This window comes from Leptodactylus fuscus, chromosome 6 (genome assembly GCF_031893055.1).
Source record: "Leptodactylus fuscus isolate aLepFus1 chromosome 6, aLepFus1.hap2, whole genome shotgun sequence".
Lineage (NCBI taxonomy): Eukaryota > Metazoa > Chordata > Amphibia > Anura > Leptodactylidae > Leptodactylus > Leptodactylus fuscus.
This window is the reverse complement of record NC_134270.1, coordinates 111,267,021-111,289,724: the sequence shown is the minus strand read 5'-3', so window position 1 is coordinate 111,289,724 and position 22,704 is coordinate 111,267,021. Positions and strand designations below refer to the sequence as shown.

Genomic DNA, 22,704 nt, shown 5'->3' with positions numbered 1-22,704 from the left:
AAATAATACAAGACAGAAAGACCAAGTCATGTGGAGAGGAAAGTAGCTCTCCAAACAGCGCGAACCCTTTCCCGACATCCACTGTACTATTACGGCGGATGTGGGGGGTTTGAAGATGAAGGCAGCCGGGTCTCAGATGTTTTGTAAAGCGGAGACCCGGAACTAATGTCTGTGATCAAAATCCCCACTGATCGCGGACATTACTACCTATAAATCCCCCTCTCAAAGTATTAAAACTGCACCTTTCACGTTGCAGGGGTTAGTAAAGTAGTAAAAAAAAATAAAAAAATTAAAACCAAGCTTTATAAAAATACTAGCACTACCCGCGACTTCGCCCGCTGCGCTCCCCTCCCCCCACCGGCGCGCTCCTTCCGTGAACAGAACCGCTCCCACCTCCCTTGTTCAGTGTATGCAGGTGTGGGCTGGCACCCCCAACCACTCTGGCGCATGCGCCCGGGGTTCCCCGCAGTACCATGGGTCCCTGGATCTCCTCCCATGTGCCCCTCGTTGCGCGCCCCCTTCTGTTTTCTTGCGGCCCCCCCCCATCTCTCTTCTCCCCAAACTCCCCTGCCGTGCAGCCCCCCATCCCCCCTTCCTCCAAAATCCCCCCTCCCGCAGCATAGGTAGCAGAGCTGAAACACTCGGCATACTCACAAAATGCTACGCCCACAATACTGTGTGCGACTGTAGACAGCGGCTGCACGGTCGCTACATTCCGGACTGTCTGCAGGCTGACCCGTCGTTGCCGACAGTGTCTTAGGCAACCCCTCGCCAGCAGAGGCAGAACCATTCAGTCCCCCGGTGTGCGCACTCAGCCGGCACAGCCGAGGGACTTCTCGTGCACCCACAGCACGGCCGCTTGCTCCGGACGTTCCGGAGTTTGCAGTAGGCGGCATGTTCTCCAGTGTGTACAATGCCGCGGGCCTATCGGAAAGAGGCTGAAGAACAGTGGACAACGTCATCTGAGCTCCGTTAGCCTTGCGGCACAGCGAATTCGGGGCTAGAGGTCACGATGTGGGGCATTTACCGGGAAAATATGTAGCCTATGTTTCGTTCCAGGTTCCAAGGTGTGCATGTGCCAAATGTCAGCCGAATCCCTGCAGCCGTTTTTGCGTGATTGAGGAACAAACATTCAAACACACAAACTTTCACATTTATATTATTAGTAGGAGGATTAGTAGGAAAGGATAGGATAGGATATATATATATGTATATATATAAAAAATAAAAAACCTAAACATTCTAGCCACCCTTTTGCGAGAAAACTATCCAGTGCCGCCTTCTTATTGTTCGCCGTCTCTGCCTCTTACCGTATATACTCGAGTATAAGCCGACTTTTTCATCACAGTTGTTATGCTGAAGAAGCAACCCCTCGGCTAATACTCCAATCAGGGTTCACAGAGCACAGAGAACTGAAGGACCTGCATAAATTAAACGAATGGGGAGGTCCTTTAGTGCTACTGCTCTGTGATTGGCTTTGTCATGTAGGTTACGTGACTGTGATGTCATCATAGGTCCTGTAGCCATTAGAATGTAACATCTGCAGATAAGTCAGTGGCCAGGATTCATTGAGTCTTATAGAAGATGTCTGTCGTATGGAGGAGAGGAAGCTACTGTAAAGTGAAAGTAAAACACAGGTACCTGCTGGGGTATGCCTATTAGTGTCAGGCATTTGGGGTTATTAATTTAGTTTCAGTAACTCCATGTGCCTCACATTATTAGCAGTTAACCCCATCATGTCCCTCATATTAACCCCTGTGTGCCTCATATAAGGGTTACTAATATGTGAAACACATGGGGTTACTAATAAAGGACCTTAACTATGAAGATCCCTAATTATTACCTTCATATGTTCCACATATCAGTAACTCTTATGTGAGGCACACAGGGGCTTAATGTGAGGGACATGATGAGGTTAACTGCTATTACTATGAGGCACATAGAGTTACCAAGGGAGCGTTCACACTACCGTCGGTATCCGACAGCTAGTGTCCGCTGCTAAAGTCCGTTCAAAATCTTGCGCAGACATTAGCAGCGGCCACTAGCTGTGTCTGTGACATTTTGCATTCATTTAAATGGACATCGGGTGCGTTCTTTTACACTCTGTGCTTGTCCTTAACTGTCCGTTCCCAAAGATGTTCGAGTTTTCAAGCGGACAGCAAAAACCTACATGTCGGGTTTTGCTGTCTGTTTTAAAAGTTGCAAAGACAAGAGGAGAGACCACACCGAGCGGATCCTCGTGTATTAGATTTCAATAATGGGCTGTTTCAATAGGGACAAATGCCCCCTCACCTGGAGAGGTTGTGTGATACACAACACTCAAAAAGCTCGTAACACCCAATGCTTAGGGTCCAAGGCAGCTGCTGTAGGCGCCACTCAGACGTATAGCTGCAAAGTTAAAATGGACCAGCCCCCTAGTAGGTTTCGGCCAAGAAAGAAACAGCACTCGCCTGGTACAAATGGTGGATACTCCTTTATTGACACACAACGCGTTTCAGTATATACAGCCCTTTCTCAAGTGTATACATTTCAATCCACAGTGGGCCAAAGCATTGGTGGATTGAAATGTATACACTTGAGAAAGGGCTGTATAGCCTGAAACGCGTTGTGTGTCAATAAAGGAGTATCCACCATTTGTACCAGGCAAGCGCTGTTTCTTTCTTGGCCGAAACCTACTAGGGGGCTGGTCCATTTTTCCTTCGCTTGAAAAGTTGGACATCTATGTGAACGAACAGACACGGACTGTAAAAGAACGCACCCGATGTCCATTTAAATGAATGCAAAACGTCACGGACACAGCTAGTGTCCGCTGCTAATGTCCGCACAAGATTTTGAACGGACATTAGCAGCGGACACTACCTGTCGGACACCGACGGTAGTGTGAACACCCCCTAAGCTGTAATGCACATGACCAGACTTTTTATCTGCAATGGTGGATTTCCCCCCCTAGGCTTACACTCGAGTCAATAAGTTTTCCTAGATCTTTTGTGGCAAAATTAGGGGCCTCGGCTTATATTCGGGTCGGCTTATACTCAAGTATATACAGTATTTCCCAATCGGCCACAGGAAAATGTCGACGAACACACACAGTCGGCACTTTTTGAGTTAGACGTCACAGGACAAGGAAGAAGAGGCAGAGGAGGCGAACAAGAAAAAGGTGGGGCTGAATAGGTTTTTTTTTTTACAGCACTGGGGACGCCCCCAGTGCTGTTTGAGTGCTGGGGAACACCCCCAGTGCTGCGAGAAAACTAGCTAGCAGATGGACGAAAACCAGGATATTTAAGGAACGGTGTCTAAGAGAAAATATCTAAAGGTATGGGAAGAATAGACTTTCTTAAGGCTATTCCGACGTGGGTTTAGCTTAAAATGGAATTCCTTTAATAAATACAGTGTCATACATTGTATATCTGATGTGCTTGCTATTGAAGCTCAGTTCCAGGCTCCGTGACTAATGCTGGAGATGGATCAGCTCTTGCTGGGTGTTATATCCATGCAGATTTGATATTGATGGCCTATCTTAAGGGTATATTTGGGAAATAATACTAATTAGGGAAACGTGAAAAAAAAAATTATATATGTGAATCATCAAAATCAGATTATGTATTGTTCATATTTTATGAATCTGTTTTACTCACATCTCATCTGCTCCACTGACGCTGGACTTGAATCAGCTGGCGATGCAGCAATCTTACACACAGGAGCTGGTATTTTATTGGTTTTGACTGTATCCTCTTCTATTTTAGGTGGATGTTTATACATTTTTGTACAGCTGGGATGTTTTAAATTCTGTTCTTTTTCAGTTGTTAGAAATTCATGCTAAATGCAGAAAAGTGAAGTATAAAAAGAATACACAATATCAGGATGCATAAATAATATACAAATGACGGTATTTATTTTTTATGTAACCAAGAAGGCTTAAACATTTGTAATAAATACTGAACAAACATCACATATTTAAAGAGGACCTTTCATGGGCTTGGGCACAGGCAGTTTTATATACTGCTGGAAAGTCGACAGTGCGCTGAATTCAGCGCACTGTCAGCCTTCCCGATCTGTGCCCCCGGTGAAAAGCTATCAGTAACGGTACCGTAGCTCTTCACAGTCAGAAGGGCGTTCCTGACAGTCATTCAGGAACGTCCTTCTTCACAACAGCGCCTATAGCGCTATACTGTGAGACCGGGGAGGAATGCCCCCTCCCCTCCTAATAGTGTTCGTCTATGGACAAGTACTGTGAGAAGAGGGAGGGAGCGTTCCTCCCCGGTCTCACAGTACAGTGCTATAGGTGCTCCTGTGTAGGAGGATGTTCCTGACAGACTGTCAGGAACGCCCTTCTGACTGTGAAGAGCTATGGTACCATTAGTTCTTCACCCGGGGCACAGATCGGGAAAGCCGCTTCTCACAGTACTTGTCCATAGACGAGCACTATCAGGAGGGGAGGGGGCGTTCCTCCTCGGTCTCACAGTACAGCACTATAGGCGCTGCTGTGAAGAAGGACGTTCCTGACTGACTGTCAGGAACGCCCTTCTGACTGTGAAGAACTACGGTACCGGTACCGATAGCTCTTCACCCGGGGCACAGATCGAGAAAGCTGACAGTGTGCTGAATAGCTTTTAGAAATGCTATTCCACATCTTCCTTTACTATGTAAATTGCCTCAGTGGTTTTTGAATAAGTCTGTTTTTATACATATGCTAATGAGCTTCCAGTTAGCACAGAAAGTTCCCAGCAGCACTCGTCCCTGCTATTATCTCCTATGTGTGTGTGCAAACAGGAAGCTGAGTCATCAGCAGCAGTCTGTGCTGTATACACCCATAGGAAACAATAGCAAAGAGAGTGCACGATGGTGCACGAATCTTATTAGCATATGAATAAAAACGGACTTATTCAAAAACCACTGAGGCAATTTACATACTAAAGGTAGGTGTGGAATAGCATTTCTAAAGGCTATGCAAGGATGTTATTAGTTAAAAATGACTTTTCCTAATGATAGAGCCCCTTTAAATGCTGCAGTCGCTAAAAAGGGGAATCCCTTATACATTAAAAAACAGTAAAGCAGTAAAAAAACAAAACTGCAGAAAAGCTGCATTTTAAAAGACATACATTTTTGAAAAACGCAGCATGTACGTTTTTGCTGTGAAGAACAAAACTGAGAAAAACTCAGCAGAAAAAAATGGTTTTCTCTGCTTTTCTTTTTAGCTGTATTTTGCTACACAGGGCCTTAGCCTAGGAAAACCCAACTAAATTTGGAGTGTAGAACATATTTATTTCCTTACTAATATTTTTACCAATTCACCCTTTATTAGACCCTAGTTTTTCCAGTGTAGCTCCCGAGACACTGAATTAGTTAGGTTGGGTTCACATCTTTGTATGGTATCCGTCCGCTTGCAGTTTTAGGTCCTGTTTACATCTGCGTCTATACACATTAAAAATGGTATTTTTTGTATTCACCGTAAAATCCTTTTCTCCTTGTATTCACTGGGGAACATAGCACCATGGTTATAGACCCAGCCACTAGGAGGCTAATACTAGGAGAAAGAAAAGCTGTCGGCTCCAACTCATAGTCTATACCCCACATGAGAGAGCAAGAGGCCTTCAGAAAGCCAGCATGACTCCTGGTGCTGCCCTGGCGGATCAGGTAGGTGACCGCAGTGGAATTGTTAGTCTAGACTCGGCCTGGATGCCCCTGGAGGAGGAGAGTCCAATGAGACAGGGCCAGGAAGATGGCCCTCAGTTCCAGCAGGTTGACCTGGAGGGAGGATTCCACTGTGCACCACAGGCCTCGGACGGTCAAAACACCAAAGACTGTTCCCCAGCCGGAAAGGCTGGCGTCGGTTAAGATCACCTGCCAACGAAAGGACTTCCCCAGGGAAATTCCCGGGAAGAAGAGCCACCAGAGAAGGTCTCAGCGGACCCGAAGAGGCAGAAGAATCAGGCAGTCGAGGCTCGACAGCAGCCTGTCCCAGCGAGCTAGAATCACCAGCTGAAGAGGCGAGTGAAACTAGGCAAAAGGCATGGCCTCTAAGGTCGAGACCATGGTGTCTAAGACGCACATGCAGAACCAAAGAGAACAAGGAGACTTCCTCTGGCGCGCCCTTCTTCACAGCGCTACAGCTTTCACCTGGTGCCGTGTCTACTCACCACTGACCACCAATTTGATTGTCTCCAGCGGACCCTGCGGGCATACAAGCGGAGAATCCAGTGGCTATACTACCACATTATGCTATACGGTGCACTCTGTGCTACACTTGTACAAAGAGTCTGATGAAGGTACTCCATTGTACCGAAAAACGTTTCACTTTAACTCTACTTGAATACTGAATAAAACACTAAGAATTTTTTGGCACATTCTACTGTGTGACGTTCCATTATTGATGATACCACCTCTGAAGGAGAGTCACACCAGACCGAAGGGCCAGAATCTTGGACTCCGGAAGGAGAATCTTGTTCTGGTGGAAGTCAAGAATCATAGCACTAGACAGGACTTTTCTTCATTAGTCAGCCAGCCAAACTGACGAAGGAGGTCCAAGGTGATTGGCAAGCTGGAGAAATTGTCCGCCTTGGATGGAGCTTTGACCAGAAAAGCTGGGAAAAGCGACCAGCTGATGTGTTTCGAGGATAAAGAGTCCTCTTAGTCGTAGCCCTGGGCTCAGTAGAATGGATGACTTGTAAAGAACAGGAGTGCTTGTACCACGTCATGGATTTTAATTGATGTAAATAAAGGTTACATTTTAAGGAAGGCGGAGTGGAGCTGGATCTTTTTCTTGTATTTATCCGTACGATGGATAGCCACAGCATTGGCAGCTGCCTTGGCAAAATGGTGAGCTGATTCAATGGAGGCATTGCACAGGTACTTGGAAGCATGCAGAATTTGAGCAACAAGCAGCTGGTTGTCTTGGAGGGACGCTTCATCAGAGAGGCCTGACTGGAGCTGTTTGGCCCAAGAAATGTAAGCCTTGCTGACCCAAGAGGCAGCAAAGGAAGGGCGCACAGAAGAGTCAGCCACGGAAAAAGCCGCCTTGGTGAGAGAATCCACCTTCTTGTTTGAAGGATCACTGAGAGAGGCGGAGTCCGCCAGAGGCAGGATAGTAGCTCTTGGAGAGCCTAGCAATTGCAGGGTCAACTGCTTTGTCCACTTGGAGACACACTGCTCTGAGAAGGGAAAAAGAACGTCCAACTTCCTAGTAGAAGACAGAGGATGGTCTGGGTGAAGCCATTGTTCCTTTAAGATATGATCAAATGTCCCGTGATTGGGGAAGGACAGAGGGGGGCAATGGCTGTGGAGGAAGGAGATGTTCTCTTGAGAAGCAGTATTGGGGTCATCAGAGATCTGAAGAGTGTCTCGGACTGCACAGATGAGCTGCCACGCAGCAGTGGATATGGATGTGCCTGGCTGATGCTCTGGATCAGAGTCAGAGGCGTCCCCAGGTGAAATGGAGCAAGCAGGGAGAGATAGAGTTCAACCTGCCAAAGGGGATCCATTAGCTGAGACCCTATCTGGGGATTGCCCAGGAGTAGGGTGGAAGACCGCAACCTGTAGGAAGACTTCCTTGTCCGCTTGCGGGGACAGCTCTTGGAGCTGGAGCGGGAACTGTGAGGGCGCATGGAGGGGTCCCTAGAAGCCGCCGACTGAGCGGTGATCTGGGAAGGCAGCCATTCCAAGGTCTCCACCATAGACTGGTTAAGTCTGGCCAGGTTACCAATGGCCTGGGTAAGGGTGACTGCCCAATCTAGGGAAGGATGAGCAGAAGAGGGGTCAGGGATCTCCTGGGCTGTCAGAGAGGATTTGCAGAGCGAGCAGATGGGCTCAGGCTGTCTGCATTGTAACTTTTTGTTACAGCGGTAGCACGTATAAAACGTGGCGGTACCGAAAGGGGCTGAAGGGCTGGTTGGGTGGGAGGACATGGCGGAGAGGGACCAGGAAAAAAGGGTAGCCTACCAGATCACTGGAAAAGATGACTCGCCGACGGCTGCAGGCAGGCTGCACAGAGAAGGTGAAATAAGCCGGCCCCCCCACTCCTGGGTTTCCCATACAGAGAGGCTAAGGGAACAAACTAGGGCAGCCCCGGCCAGTGGGAAGGGCTAGGAGAGGCCAGGAAGCGAGGGGAAGCCGGGGAGGGGACGGGCCTGAGCGGGTCTACTTACTGATGAAGAGTGGGCCTCGCGAAGAAAATGCGGGACTCGCGGAAAAGGGTACCGGGGCTGAGGAGGGAACAGATATACTCCTTAGGCGAACAGGAGCCCCACTCCTCTGTAGACAGGCACTGGGAAAACGAGAGGAACCGAGTTTGTGGGCGCCAAAAAAACCATGGGGATCATTTACATAAGGAGGTCCCTGCAAGAAAGAACCCCCATGGAAGTGGACCAGGAAGTGGGATGGGAAGGAGATGTCCTCTGGGATCCCAGGGAGAAGATACTGAAGCCAGCATAGGAGGGGGAAAGGGGAGGGGAAGAGGGAGCAGGAATACTCACCCATGTAGAAATCTTCTCACCCTATCTGACATCTTCAGGTGCTGCAGGGTCACCCTGTGGAACCTTGCACATGGGAGTGGTGTCACTGGAATATGCAGCCACCGGGATGGGGACTGGGTGACCGGCAAGGAGCTCAAGAAGAGCACTTCACCCACATGGGGGTACAAATAGTGTGACATACGCTGAAGACCCCCCTGCACCTGAAAGAAAATAAAAAATAAAAACGAAAACGGAAAGACCTGAGTCAGGTCGTGTCTGCCTTCTATTGAAAATAGATTTTGCTGCACACACTGTTTTGTGATCAAAGGAATATAGAGATTTATTTTACAATATAGTTAACGCCTTTTGACACAATGCAAAATATTGGCATAGAAAGACAGGCTAGATCAATTGGATATGACGTTTCGGTCCTTAGACCTTCATCAGACGCGATCTAGTGTGGTAGCAGGATCAGTATAAGTGTCAAGGCATGGTTATACTGATCCTGCTACCACACTAGATCGCGTCTGATGAAGGTCTAAGGACCGAAACGTCATATCCAATTGATCTAGCCTGTCTTTCTATGCCAATATTTTGCATTGTGTCAAAAGGCGTTAACTATATTGTAAAATAAATCTCTATATTCCTTTGATCACAAAACAGTGTGTGCAGCAAAATCTATTTTCACTAGTATATTTGGGTCGAAGGACCTTTTTTCGCTAGCACCACATATAATTTTAGAGTGTGCGGTACCATTGACTTTTTTGCTGTCTGCCTTCTATGACACTAAGTTTAAACTTGATTAGTACACTGTCTGTGAGAGGGTATAGACAATAAAGCAGAGCCGACAGCTTTTCTTTCTACTAGAGTCAGCCTCTTAGTGGCGGGGTCTATGCCCATGGTGCTGTGTCCCCCAGTGAAATAAGCAAGAAAAGCGGTTAACTAAGGAAACTCGTGGACCCCAAAGACTATAATGGGATCCGTGTGGTTTCCATACAAAACATGCCGAGAAAAGTGCTGCTTGCAGGACTTTTCTCTCTTCATGTTTTGTGCGGACACAGTGGAAACCACATGGACCCCATTATCATCAAGGGGTTCGCAGTTTTCAAAGGTAACTTTTTTATGCGTATAGGTTTCCATTCACAGGTAACCACTTTTTTTAATGTGTATAGGTTTGCATTCGGGTGGTCCCCAAACGGACTCTCCGAACGGAAATCCCAAACGCAGACGTGAACGGAACCTTAAGAGAAAAAACGGTTTAGTACAAAAAGGATTCCAAACTGTTACACAGCTGATATCTGAATAATTTTTTTTAGACAGATTAGGGCGGGTTCACATCTGCGCTCGGCTCCGGTTTAGCCAATTGGGCCGGTTTCCGTCTTCTGCCCCGTGAAACTGGACAGGAGAAGGAAACCCGGTGATCAGCTTTGCAAAGGTAACCATCCGTGTACGTCTTCTGCCTGTCCGTGGGGAAACATTTTTTTTTTTAGCCAGACACAAAGTCGGACCTGCAGGACATTGTGTCCGACTAAAAAACATGGTTTCCCCGCGGGCAGGCAGAAGGGCGCACACAGACAGTCACCTTTACAAACCCGTTCAAGTGAATGGGTTTTAAAACTGACTGCTGGGTTTCTGTCCCCTGTCCAATTTCGCCAGGTCTGGAGACGGAAAACCGGCGGAATGCACAAACTGGAGAGCGAGCGCAGGTGTGAAATCCCCCTCAGGGTGCATGCAGACTACGTAACGCCGGGCGTGTATGAGAGCCGTACACGCCGGCATTACGGCAGACTGCCGAACACTTCCCATTCACTTCAATGGGAGCGCTCGTAAACGCCGCTGTTACGAGCGCTCCCATTGAAGTGAATGGGAAGTGTTCGGCAGCCCTGCTGTAACGCCGGCGTGTACGGCTCTCATACACGCCCGGCGTTACGTAGTGTGCATGCACCCTCAGTTTGTAATCTGTTTTCCATAGACCTCAATGTTAAAAAACAAACAAAGAAAAAAAAACAAAAAAACGGAGTAACTGATGTCGGTCTGGAATCCTTACTTTTAGTACGGAGAAAAAGTCCTACTTTTTTCTCCGCATAAAAAAACTGAAGCCACACGAAAATAGTACAAACTGAGACATGTGGAACTTGTAATGTTGCTCAAAGAGCCTCTAGACAAAAGAAGTGATATTTGTCCTTAGGAATAAATCTTTTCGTGTTTCAAAATACAAAATCAGTATTTAATATGCTCTGAAATAATATGAGGAAACCACTGGAAACTGTTTTCCAATCCAACAGAAACCAAAATATAATGGATTGCTCACACCACGCACACTCCTGAAATTCAGTAAGAATTCCATTATATGAACATCGTATATACTGTATTGCGTTCTATAATGTTGTATAATGTAACAGTGGGACAAACATAGCACAACATTCACTGCACTTATCTCAACACCATCAGATACAGCAAGTGTATAAGCAATAAACAGTACTGCAATGCTGAGAATTGTTGATTAACTGGTTCAACCATAAGTGAAGGATCTTTGAATCATAAAAAGATTAGCTGTGCCAGGATACTCTGGTATTCAACAGATCCTAGACGAAAAAACACTGCTTTGTAGTATAATATGCCAAGCTATATAGCTTGAACAAATCCACTAGGTGGCGGTCTTATCACAATAAGAATCCATAACATTTTGTGCTGATATACAGTATATTTAGATGTCTGTCATCCACTAGCTGCTGACGATGCTCATTAGCAAAATGGATCATTCACAAACACATGCATTGCAAAACATAAAAAAGTCATTAAATATAAACAAAGCGTTTATGATGGCAAATTTTACAATTTTGGTGATCTTTTATAAGAATACTAAATCAAAATAAATGCAATTTTGCTGTAAACGCTTACAAAACACTGAAATAGCATGTACACTATTTTATATGTACTGCTATAAAGTTGGTTAAGTGATAATTCATTGTCACTTATAGAATACAAATAAAATGCTCAATAAAAAAAAAAGTGTTGGCCTTGAGAACCCATTGACTTTTTTGTTTCTTTCACTGGCACATTCTGAAACCCGTAGCCTTTTTATTTTTCAGTTGTAAAGCTGTTTGAGGAACTGTTTTGTTTTTGGGATGACTTCTATACTTTCATGGCATCATTTCAGGGTGACTATAACTTATTGGCTATATTTTATCAGCTTTTTCTGTGGATAGATATAAAAAACACTAACTGAATATTAGATTTTTTTAATATAGGGTGGGTTCACACCTGTGCACAGCTTTAGCCAAGCCGACAGGTTTCCGTCTTCTGCCCCAAGAAATTGGACAGGTGACAGAAACCTGGCGGTCAGTTTTCAAACCCATTCACTTGCAAAGTGACCGCCTGTGTGTATTTCTGCCTCTCTGCGGTGAAACTGTTTTTTTTTTTTTAAACCGGACACAAAGTCAGACATGCAGGACTTTGTGTCCAGTTAAAAAAACAAAAAAAAAAAACGGTTTTGCTGTGGAGAAGCAGAAGACGCACATGGGCGGTCACTTTGCAAACCCATTCAAGTGAATGAGCTAGAGAAAAAAATCCAGCAGTGCTAGAAACAGTTCAGTAGCATCGAGTAAATGATGCAAAGAGCTGGACTTCTTGGATATGGTGAAAGGTCCTCTAACATCTCCAAAGCCCAAGGAATCTGTTCACGATCCCCCAACTTATCAAACTCCCTAATAGCCCCACAGATTAAATAAACATTTTTTCCAGGCCCAGCAACCAGATATTTTTTGGACTATAAGACGCACCTAGGTTTTAGAGGAGGAAAATAGGGAAAAAAAATTTTGAAGCAAGAAATGGTAAAATATTTAATATATGGGAGTTGTAGTTTTGCAACAGCTGCAAGGCCACATTGACAGGTGACCCTGCAGATGTACGGGGACGCATAGAGTGTTTTTTCTACTGTTATATATATTCTAGGGATATATATATTCTAGGGGGCTTGAACCTGCGGTCACTTGATTGCAAGTCCCATAGACGACAATACAAGTGTATTGCCGTCTATGGGACATTCTGTATATTAGTATTACGGCTGGTCATAGACCCAGCCGCAATACTAATATAGCAGTGACAGGCCTGGGAGCCTCATTAGGCTCCCGGCTGTCACCCGAACAGGTCGGCTCCTGCGATATCGCCGCGCAGGAGCCGGCCTGCAACTTCACAGGTATGGGGCCGGTGGGGACCGGCCCCGGAGGAGAAGGCACCGCCAATCCAGACTAAGACCCGGCATCCGCTATACTAGAGAGGCGGATACCGGCGAAGGATAGACGCCGGCACAGGTGCCGGGGCCAGAGACATCGCTGCTCTCCTCTGCCCTGCATGAAGCCCCTGCCGCTGCTGGCTTCATGCAGGGCAGAGGAGCGTAGCATGTCTCAGGCCCCGGCACCTGTGCCGGCGTCTATCCCTCGCCGGCATCCGCCTCTCTATTACAGCGGGTGCCAGGCGCCACATTCGGACTATAAGACGCACCCTTCTTTTCCCCCAAAATTTTTGGGGAAAAAAGTGCGTCTTATAGTCCGAAATATACGGTAATTTTATTTACAAATTTCCTATGAGTAGTTCTCTGAGACCATGATGGACAAAAGGTTTATGGGTCATATAGAGTAATCTGGCTACAGTTTATCAGGTTTACTAAAGACTGGTCATCTACATATATTCCAAGACACCCACAAGTGGGTAAGGGACAACATCAACAGCATAGTCCCCATTGACTGTGGTAACCACATCATTCCAAATTCATTTCAGCACTGGGCATACCCACATCATATGAAGCAAATCAGCTGGTTGGAACTGTCAATGGGGACAAGAATTTACATACACCAGAATTTAGATGGTTTATACACACTATGTAACAGGTACAAATGAGTCTGTGTGCTTCACATATGAGGTACCATCTCCAGGATATGTTTGCAGTTACCATCCTCTAGGGGTCCAGATCACCGTCCCATCTCTCCTTATTGCAGTAGAGAAAGTTATTGAGAGATGGGTCCAGTAAATACACTTACAACCTTGAAATAGTCCACTCCAGTGTATCAATCAGCCCCATAACCGTACTGGAGACAACCTTATTTCCTTGGCACCCCCTCTCCGATACCCATATCATATCTGGCAGTACCTGTAAAACTCAATGGAGTGAAGTGTGAATTCCTTCTGTACTGTCTTGTGCCACATGGGACACCTTCTTCACTCCCGTCCAGTCCGTATTATTTTAAATAAAGGTACCATCATTCTGCAGGCCAGTACAATTATGGCAATAACCAAATCATTTGTTTCTTTCATCTCCATTTTCGTACAGTCATAACTTATTGATTTTAACATCTACAGAGCTAGCTGAGTGCATTTATTTGCAAGACTACTTGTGATTTTCATTGCTATCTTTATGTGGTAGATACAACTTTTTGATGACTTTTTATTTAAGATTTTGAAACAAGATCACATAAAAATAAAGGTTTCTGGAGTTTTCTTTATGGTGTTCACTATCTGGGATTAATAATGAATTAGAAATACAGGGTGTGACGCAAACATTTTTTGCACTACTATCTTCTAAAAGCTTTTCTACTACTGGTGGTTAGCCCTGTTGCCTTGCAGTGCTGGAGTCTTAGGGCCCCATCACACGGAGTAAACGCACGTGTATTTTGACGTGTTTTTTTACACATGTAAAAGAAAATGCCAATGAAGTCAATGGGAGTCTGATTTTTACACGTGTATTTTTACACGTGTATTTTCCCAAAATACACACGCGTTTACTCCGTGTGAAGGGGCCCTTAAGTTTGGATCCAGCCAAAGACAACGTCTACATGGAGTTTATATGCTTTCTCCCTGTTTGTGTGGGTTTCCTCCAGGTACTCTGGTTTCCTCACTTAAATGAATAAAGCCCGCAAATGCTCTTCCTATATATAATGAATTATGTCAAAGAAAATCCTAAAAATTTATAAAAGAAAGAACAAAGAACAGAAGAGCCTAATCTTTGATTACTTACATTGAAGTGCTGTTTAAGAATTTGTTTTCTGCTTGGTGGCTGGGGCTCCTCCTCAGACTCAGCTTCAGAATTGGAGCTCTTCATAGATTTTTTCCTCTTACCAAGTCCTCTCTGTGGGCGTTTGCACTTGCTCTGCTTTGATGTTTGTTCAGTATCCTTTTTGCCTAACTTCAGGTCACACAATTTCTTCAACAGAGTTAAAAAACATATGTTGTTGCTAAATATTTATTAGGGTTTGTTCATATTGTTTTAGCTCTTCACTGGGTTTTCCGTTGTATGTCTGAATGGCCGAAAACAGTATTCAAACATACACTGCAACTTAATCACTATAAGGGTCCATTCAAACGGAGTTTTTTTTTTCAAGGAAAAAAATCTGCTTTAGGAATTAGGAAATGTTTTTTTTCCTCCAGCACAGTGTATGGACCTTGAAAAAAACGCTAGCGGTTTTTGCCAAGTCACTGCCCAAATCTGCAATGTGAATTTTCCGCCTCCCATTGACTGCGTTGGTTTTTGCAGGCGGAATCTGCCTGAAGGAAAAAAAAAAAGCTAGCAGAAGCCACAGAACTCTATGGGGAGGTGTTTTTTCCACGTGGATTCTTACACTGATTCAGCAACAAAATCCTCGCCAGAAAAACGCTGTATTGAACCCTAAGGGTGAGTTCACACTGAGTATACGCCAGCTTATTCTGAACGTAAAACACGTTCAGAATTAGCGGCGTATAAAGCAGTCCCATTCATTTCTATGGGAGCCGGCATACGAGCGCTCCCCAAAGAAATGAATGGGCTGCTTTTTTCACTACAAGCACTCCCATTGAAGTGAATGGGGAGTGCTTGCGTGTACAGCTCTGAAGGAGCAGAGCTAGCCGTACACGCAAGCACTTCCCATTCAGTTCAATGGGAGTGCTCGTAGTGAAAAAAGCAGCCCATTCATTTCAATGGGGAGCGCTCATATGCCGGCTCCCATAGAAATGAATGGGACTGCTTTATACGCGTTGATTCTGAATGTGTTTTACGTTCAGAATAAGCTGGCGTTTACGTAGTGTGAATTCACCCTAAGTGGGCATTCACACGGAGTAACGCCGGGCGTGTATCACAGCCGTACACGCCGGCATTACGGCAGATTGCCGAACACTTCCCATTCACTTCAATGGGAGCGCTCATAACAGCGGCGTTTACGAGCGCTCCCATTGAAGTGAATGGGAAGTTTTCGGCAGTCTGCCGTAACGCCGGCATGTACGGCTGTGATACACGCCCGGCGTTACTCCGTGTGAATGCCCCCTAACCGGGCAGATCAGAATCTATGGGATTCAACTTTGGCCTCTTTTCCATCAATGTTCTGTGCCAGACAGAAAAGAGTAGTCATCTATGCTGATAATATAAAAAAAACTACTTAATCATCTTATGTGAGCTAAAAGGCTATCTACACTACTTTGTCTTACACTTCAGAGAAAATATTTTATTGCAAAAAATAGTAATTCACAATTATCCTTACTATAGCAAATATAGCTTACCTTATCAATTTTAAGCGCACAACCATGTAAAGCTACTTTTCTATAGTGCTACTATCTTTTTTAGCGTAATAATATACCAGTAATGCTCTTGGATTTTACCTTGTGATCTTTATCTTTTGCCTTTCGGCTGTGTTTGGCAGTTTCACCTATGAAAAGTAAATAGTGACAGAATGTGGCTTTCATATTCAGGAGGAATGTATTTGCATCCTTTTTATAATGAATACTGCTGCCTAAATAAAAGTGTAACTCAAGACTAGGTTAAAGGGGGTAATCGAGTATTTTTTTTTAAAACTGAGCCAAATAGCAGGACGCATCAATACAAAACACGTCTTAATATATATATATATATATATATATATATATATATATATATATATATATAGAGAGAGAGAGAGAGAGAGAGAGAGAGAGAGAGAGAGAGAGAGAGAGAGAGAGAGAGAGAGAGAGAGAGAGAGAAATGTGTGTATATATATATATATATATATATATATATATATGTGTGTGTGTGTGTGTGCGTGCTATGTTTAAATTCAATCTCAGAATGATGTTTCATTTGTAGGCCCACTTATCCCCGCCGCTGTTTGCAGTTAAGGCGGCAAATAAAATATCACAGCGGCAAGTGACCTCAGATGTGAGGGTGATTTCATTGCAAGGAAGAGGGATGAGAGGGGTATATAGATAATGAGAGAAGCAGATGCATCATGGGAAATGTAGTTTGCCATGAATTTGCCATCGATTTACTGAATGTACATAATAATAGTACAAGGAACAGCAGGTAAAATAAAGTCAAGCAAAGGGTGCACTAGGGAACATGGAGTATTCAGCACTGTTGTCGATGTATTTGCCAATAATTTTTGGAAGCCGGATAACCCCTTTTACCAGTTAAAGTACTTGTTAATGTAACTCCGATTAAAGCAGATTGACTGTACAAAGCATGTAGCTTTCAGAGGAGTCAGGACTTGCCTACAACTAAGACACCACCTGAGTAGCCGAGCTGCTAATCTGTGGGGGACCAGATATTGATTTATCCCAAGGAAAGGTCATAGATATTTTACTCCTGCAAACCCTCTTTACAGTAGTTAATAGAGAAAGAACTGTTAAAAGACGATACAGATTTTTACATAGATGCAAATAAACTATGTGACACACTACACCACTTTCCTCATGGATGTTATTGCATTTCAGGACTCTATGAATCACTGAAAACACCTGTTAAAATTAGTTTGCAAGGTGATCCCAATTAAAGGAAATCTACTTAACCACATCCGGACCGCCCATAGACTATATATGTCCGGATAATGGTTGCCTAGTTCTGACAGGACGTACCTGTACGTCCAGTCAGAACACAGTAGCTGCACAGAGATCATGCAGCTACTGAAGCTGGGAGCTGGCTGTAACTTCATCCGGAGCTCCCAGAGTGTTATGACCCGGTCTCAGCAGTCTCGGCCTGTTAGGTTCAGGCGCAGAGTGTCCGGACGGCATTCAGCGCGTGAATCACCTGATGCACGGCAGGGGAATGTTCACACCAGACATGCAGTTTCTGCTCTGGCACTCGGGCATGGTTCACGTGGTGAGTGGCCTGGTGAATCAGTGCCTGGTGTGTCTTGGCCTCTGAAGGGGTTAAGTTCTCTGCAGTGCTGAATACTTTACAGGCCATAGGCGAGGCCTTCTCTTCAGTATATAAGGCTGTTGTACATGCTACCTGACGCCGGTCTTAAACGTCTGTTCCTGTTCTCAGTGAATGTCTGTTGTTTGAAGCTGCTACCATCTGCATCCCGGCCCATCCAGTTTCTTGCTCCTGTTCACACAGGACTGTTCGCTAAGTATTGAGCTTGTATCCAGACATAGTGTTCCGGGCGCAGCGAGCCCTAGGTATTTTTCTATTTGGAAGTTTGGAGTTTTGGTAGGGGTTTTTGTGTGTGATCCTAAGTTCTGTTTTTCCCTATCCCTTGCTTAGTTCAGTTATTCTGTGTTTCACGTTTATTCTCTTCCTATGCTTTTGTGTTACTCATGTTCACCGTTAGTCCGCGTCTGGACATCCGTGGGGGGCTTGTTTTGTATCTGCCTCTCCTTCGTAAAAGTGAAGCTAGACAGGGGCTATTTCCCTTTGGAGGTTAGCTACTTCTCCGGCTGTGCTTGTGCCCCTTCAGGCAAGTTAGTCGGGCCCACGGCTACTTCTAGTTGTGCGAGGCAGGGTGTAGGAGGATCCATACTAGAAGTCCAAACTGCTCATACTTCCGATTTTGTTTTCTTTTGATGTGTTTTTCTTGTACTATACTGAGAAGTTATCAGTCAGGGGCCAGTCCGTGGTCAAGGATCCCGAGACCATAACACAGAGGGAAGAAGGAAGATTTATTACCTTCCCTGCCTTCTCGGTGTATACAGCTATGGACGCTTCCATAATTCAGCCGCCCTCTGCCCCGGCGGTCACGTGATCCGCTGGGAGCAGAGTCTTACAGGAGCTGCTGGGTCCTACAGGACCCAGATCAGCTCAGTAAGCTGTGTATACAGTGTGCAGGAGGCTGGATTCCTCCTGCATCTGGGGTTAAATGTAGCAGCCTCAGTTATAGGAGAAATCAACCTCTGTAACAAAAAAAAAAAGTGATCAGATGTCCCCAAAGGTCACTTATCACCTTGCGGGGACACAATCTGAAAAAAAATATATATATATATATATATATATATATATATATATATATATATATATATATATATATATATATAATAAAAAAGATGTAAATAAAATAATTTAAAAAAATTATAATACGCTAATAAAACGCCGTTATTAAAGGTTCTAGCCCCACCCCCAGTGACACTTTGTGTTATTAAATAAAAAAAAAAAAAAAAAAAAATTGAAAACCAGACACAATTTCTCTCCTATTTTGTTGATATTTTCCCGGATATAAAAAAAATTAAAACACATTTGAAAATAAAAACAACATAAAAATAAAGCCCTATGTGTCTCCGAAAAAAAGACGCAAAAATTACTTGACAGACATACGAGAAAAATGTTACAGACCTCAAAACCGCACATACAAAATAAACCTAAATTGTGTCTGGTCCTGGACCACAAATTGGCCCAGTACTGAAGTGGTTAAGAAGGATGTTCCACAGGTTTCAAGCAATATGGGAAAGAAAAAGGATCTCTTTGTTGGCGAAAAGTGTCAAACAGTGCAATGACTTGGACAAGGTATAAAAAATTATATTTTTGTAATTACCGTAAAAAATCCTATCTCATGGTATTTATTGTATTCACAGTACCATGGGTATAGGCCCGATCACTAGGAGGCTGACACTAGGAATATAAGAAAGCATTGGCTCCGCCCAAGAGGGCTATACCCTCTCCACAGACAGTAAGTCTGTAATGCGTCTGATCAGTAGACACTGGGCAGCTATGGTGGCCGCCATAGTTAAACACCCGACATGCGCCGTACTAGTACGGCGGATGTCAGGAAAGGGTTAAACAAATTCATCAGATTAAAAGAGCAGCTACTAAAATACCATTACAAAGCAGCAAATGGTATTTGAATCTGTTGGTGCCTCTGTAGGTTTAGGATCCTCTAGAACAGCGGTTCTCAACCTGTGGGTCGCGACGCCGGCGGGGGTCGAACGACCAAAACACAGCATACCTCACAACCGTCCCGGTCGGTGGGAGGTATGTTCAGGTTTCAACTGATCGGCGCCCAGAGGACGCCGATGAGTTGAACACACAAGCGATTAAAGCAGGAGCTGTCATAGCCAGCTCCTGCTTTAAAGCTGCGGCTTCAGCATGTGTAGCCGCGATGTGATGAGTATAAGTGGGTTTTTGTTTTGTTTTAAACATCAAGGTGGAACATAATGAAGGGGTCCATGAACCTGGGGGCAGATGAAGGGGGGGGGGGGGGGACGGCATGACACTGGGGCAGATGAAGGGGTGGGAACGGCATGGGAACAGGGATGGAAAGACAAGAAACTGTGGGCAGATGGGGGGGATGGCATGACACTGGGGGCTGAGATGGAGGGACATAAAACTGTGGTCAGATGAAGGGGGGGACGGCATGACACTGGGGGCAGAGATGGAGGGACATGAAACTCTGAGCAGAGATGGGGGAACATGAAACTGGGGAACAGATGGGGGACATGAAACTGTTGGCAGAGATGGAGGGGGGGACATGAAACTGGGGGCAGATGAAGGGGTTATATGAAACGGGGAGAGATGGCGGGGGGGACATATAATGTACGGGTGACTGTAGGAGGATTATACTGTGTGGGAGCACATAAAAAATGAATGAGAATGGGCGGAGTTAACATAAAAGTGGGCGGAGCTAAATTTGCCACGGCACGCTGCTCGTGCCGCACATCCTGTCCCTCCTTCTGATCTTCAAAAGTTGGGAGGTATGCCTAAAGCCATCAGAAAATACAGAAAATACATATTTTCGATGGCTTTAGCCGCTGAGAAGCCGCGCAACTGTCTGCAGCAGCGCTATTCAACTGGAACGCTCGCAGTTATGGACGCGCGTTCCAAACTGAATGGGGTCACCGCAACATGAGGAACTGTATTGCGGGGTCACGGCATTCGAAAGGTGAGAACTACTGCTCTAGAAGCTTGCAGATGTGCATAAACCTACTAGTCGTCCCCCCCTAAACAGTGCAACCCTGTATGGTCCAGATGGATGTAGTAGAAGGTGATTTTTTTGGATGGTTACCATGTCCCAAGAAGGCTATAACGTCAGCAAGGAGCTAGGGGAGTCATATTTTGGGCTGGAATCATGGGGAGAGAGAGCTGGTAGTTCCCATTAGGGTCCCTGAAAGTGTGAAAATGACCTCTGCAGAGTATATATGAAGAGTTTCTGCCTAATTTCTTCCATAGTACAAAAAAGAACTATTCCTTTCGTAGCAAAATCATGTTCATACATGACAATGCACCATCTCATGTGGCAAAAATACAGCTGAATAATTGGCTGCTATTGGCATAAAAAGAGAGAAACTCTTGGTTTGGCCACCACCCTCCTCTGACCTTAACACTTTTGAGAACGTTTGGAGTATCATCAAGTAAAAGATCTCTGAGGGTGGGAGGCAGCTCACATCAAAACAGAATCTCTGGGAGGCTATTCTAACATAATGTAAAGAAATTCAAGCATAAACTATCCAAAAAATTCACAGGTTCAATGGATACAAGAATTGGAAAGGCGATATCATGGAAGGGGTGAATGTTAACATGTTACTTGGCCTGTTAAGGGCTCGTTCACATCAGCGTTCATCTGTCCTTATTGCAGGTTTCCGTTTCCTGCATAAAACAGATGCAGGAGACGGAAGCATGCAGGAGACTTTCTCACCCATTCATTTGAATGGGTGAGAAAGCTGTCCGGCCGTGCGCGGCGGTGAGCGTTTTGCGCTACTCTGTGTCCGGATAAAAAAATCCGGTTTTGCAGCGGAGAGCCTAAAACGCTCACCGCCGCTCACGGCCGGACCCGGTCTATGGTTTCCGTCTTCTGCCATGCAGAAGACGGAAACCATAGAACGGAGACATGAACGCAGGTGTGAACCCAGCGTCAGATGTATTTTGATTTTTTAATTTGAGGAAAAACGATATCATCGGGAAGATTGTCCAATAAAATTTGATTTATACGTTTAACAGTTGACGATTTGAAAATTATACTGACTGTCATTTACATCAACCATACATTTACATATTATTTACTTGGCTTGCTGTCAGCAGTAGAAGCTTAAATATGTAGGCCATATCACTGGAGTTTGGAAATTGTGGATTAGAAAGGATGCCTTCAACCAAGAATGTGTTGGACAGATCAAGTTCAGAGAGGTCCAGGCAGGGAATATGTCTACGTTTTTATTACATGGCATCGAGAGTGTTTGGAGACTTTACTGTGGGGATGACTACAGGAGTACATTTCACAAAAGAGAAACTTACTGAATGTTTATTCTGCAGACAAGGAAACTAGATACCGTATATACTCGAGTATAAGCCGAATTTTTAAGCACAGTTTTTGTGCTGAAAAAGCCCCCTGGGCTTATACTTGAGTCAAGCAAAAAAAAAAAAAAAAAAAATATTCTATTTCTTTGGGGGGGAAGGGGTGTCTATGACCAGCCGCAATAGTAATGTGTAGAATCTCCCATAATATAGTGGGGGGAAAAAAGAAGCTTTAAAAAATAAAAGTTCTAAAGTACTCCTTTCCCTAGAATACATGTAGAAGTAGAAAATTACTGTGAAACATGTACACACTAGGTATCCCTGTGTCTGAAAGTGCCCGGTCTACTGAATATAGGGTATCTGCAGTGCTCCTCACACTACCCATACCCCATAGACTATAAAGGAGTACTGTAAGCAGATTTTTATGGGAATATGCGACGGAGTACAGAGATCAGACACAGATGTATATGTACCAAGACTTGTAGGCATGTGGTCTGTGATAATGAGACTATCTACATCTTTTTTAAGGGTTTATAGTTGTAAGTCACAACAGAAGTTGCAGTTCTGAAACATGTAGGCTAGCTGCATGGGTTGCATACGTGATGTTATATGGGCTTTTTAATGTTTTGGTAAGAAAAGTCAGTTTTATGGATCCCTCCTGTGTTGCATCTCTGTTCCTTATAAGAGTTTTCCTACGAAGTGACGACTGAACAACCTTTCTCCCACTCCACATTCAACCTGAGCACAGCCAGGATGAATGTGGTTAGGACCGGTAGTGGTCATTACTTTCATTCACTTTAACAGAAATGTCAAACTACAGGATGC

At 44.7% G+C, this 22,704-nt stretch overlaps 1 protein-coding gene across 1 annotated transcript in view; it reads right to left on the bottom strand.

Annotated features, from left to right (window-relative positions):
- The window catches only part of SYCP2 (synaptonemal complex protein 2), a 139,972-nt gene that overhangs the window by 36,258 nt on the left and 81,010 nt on the right, over positions 1–22,704 (bottom strand). The window contains exons 31-33 of the mRNA XM_075279062.1: positions 16,071–16,117; positions 14,461–14,646; positions 3,636–3,816 (exon numbers count right to left, since the gene is read on the bottom strand). Of these exons, the coding sequence (XP_075135163.1) occupies positions 3,636–3,816; positions 14,461–14,646; positions 16,071–16,117 (414 nt within the window). The remainder of the gene's footprint in view (positions 1–3,635; positions 3,817–14,460; positions 14,647–16,070; positions 16,118–22,704) is intronic.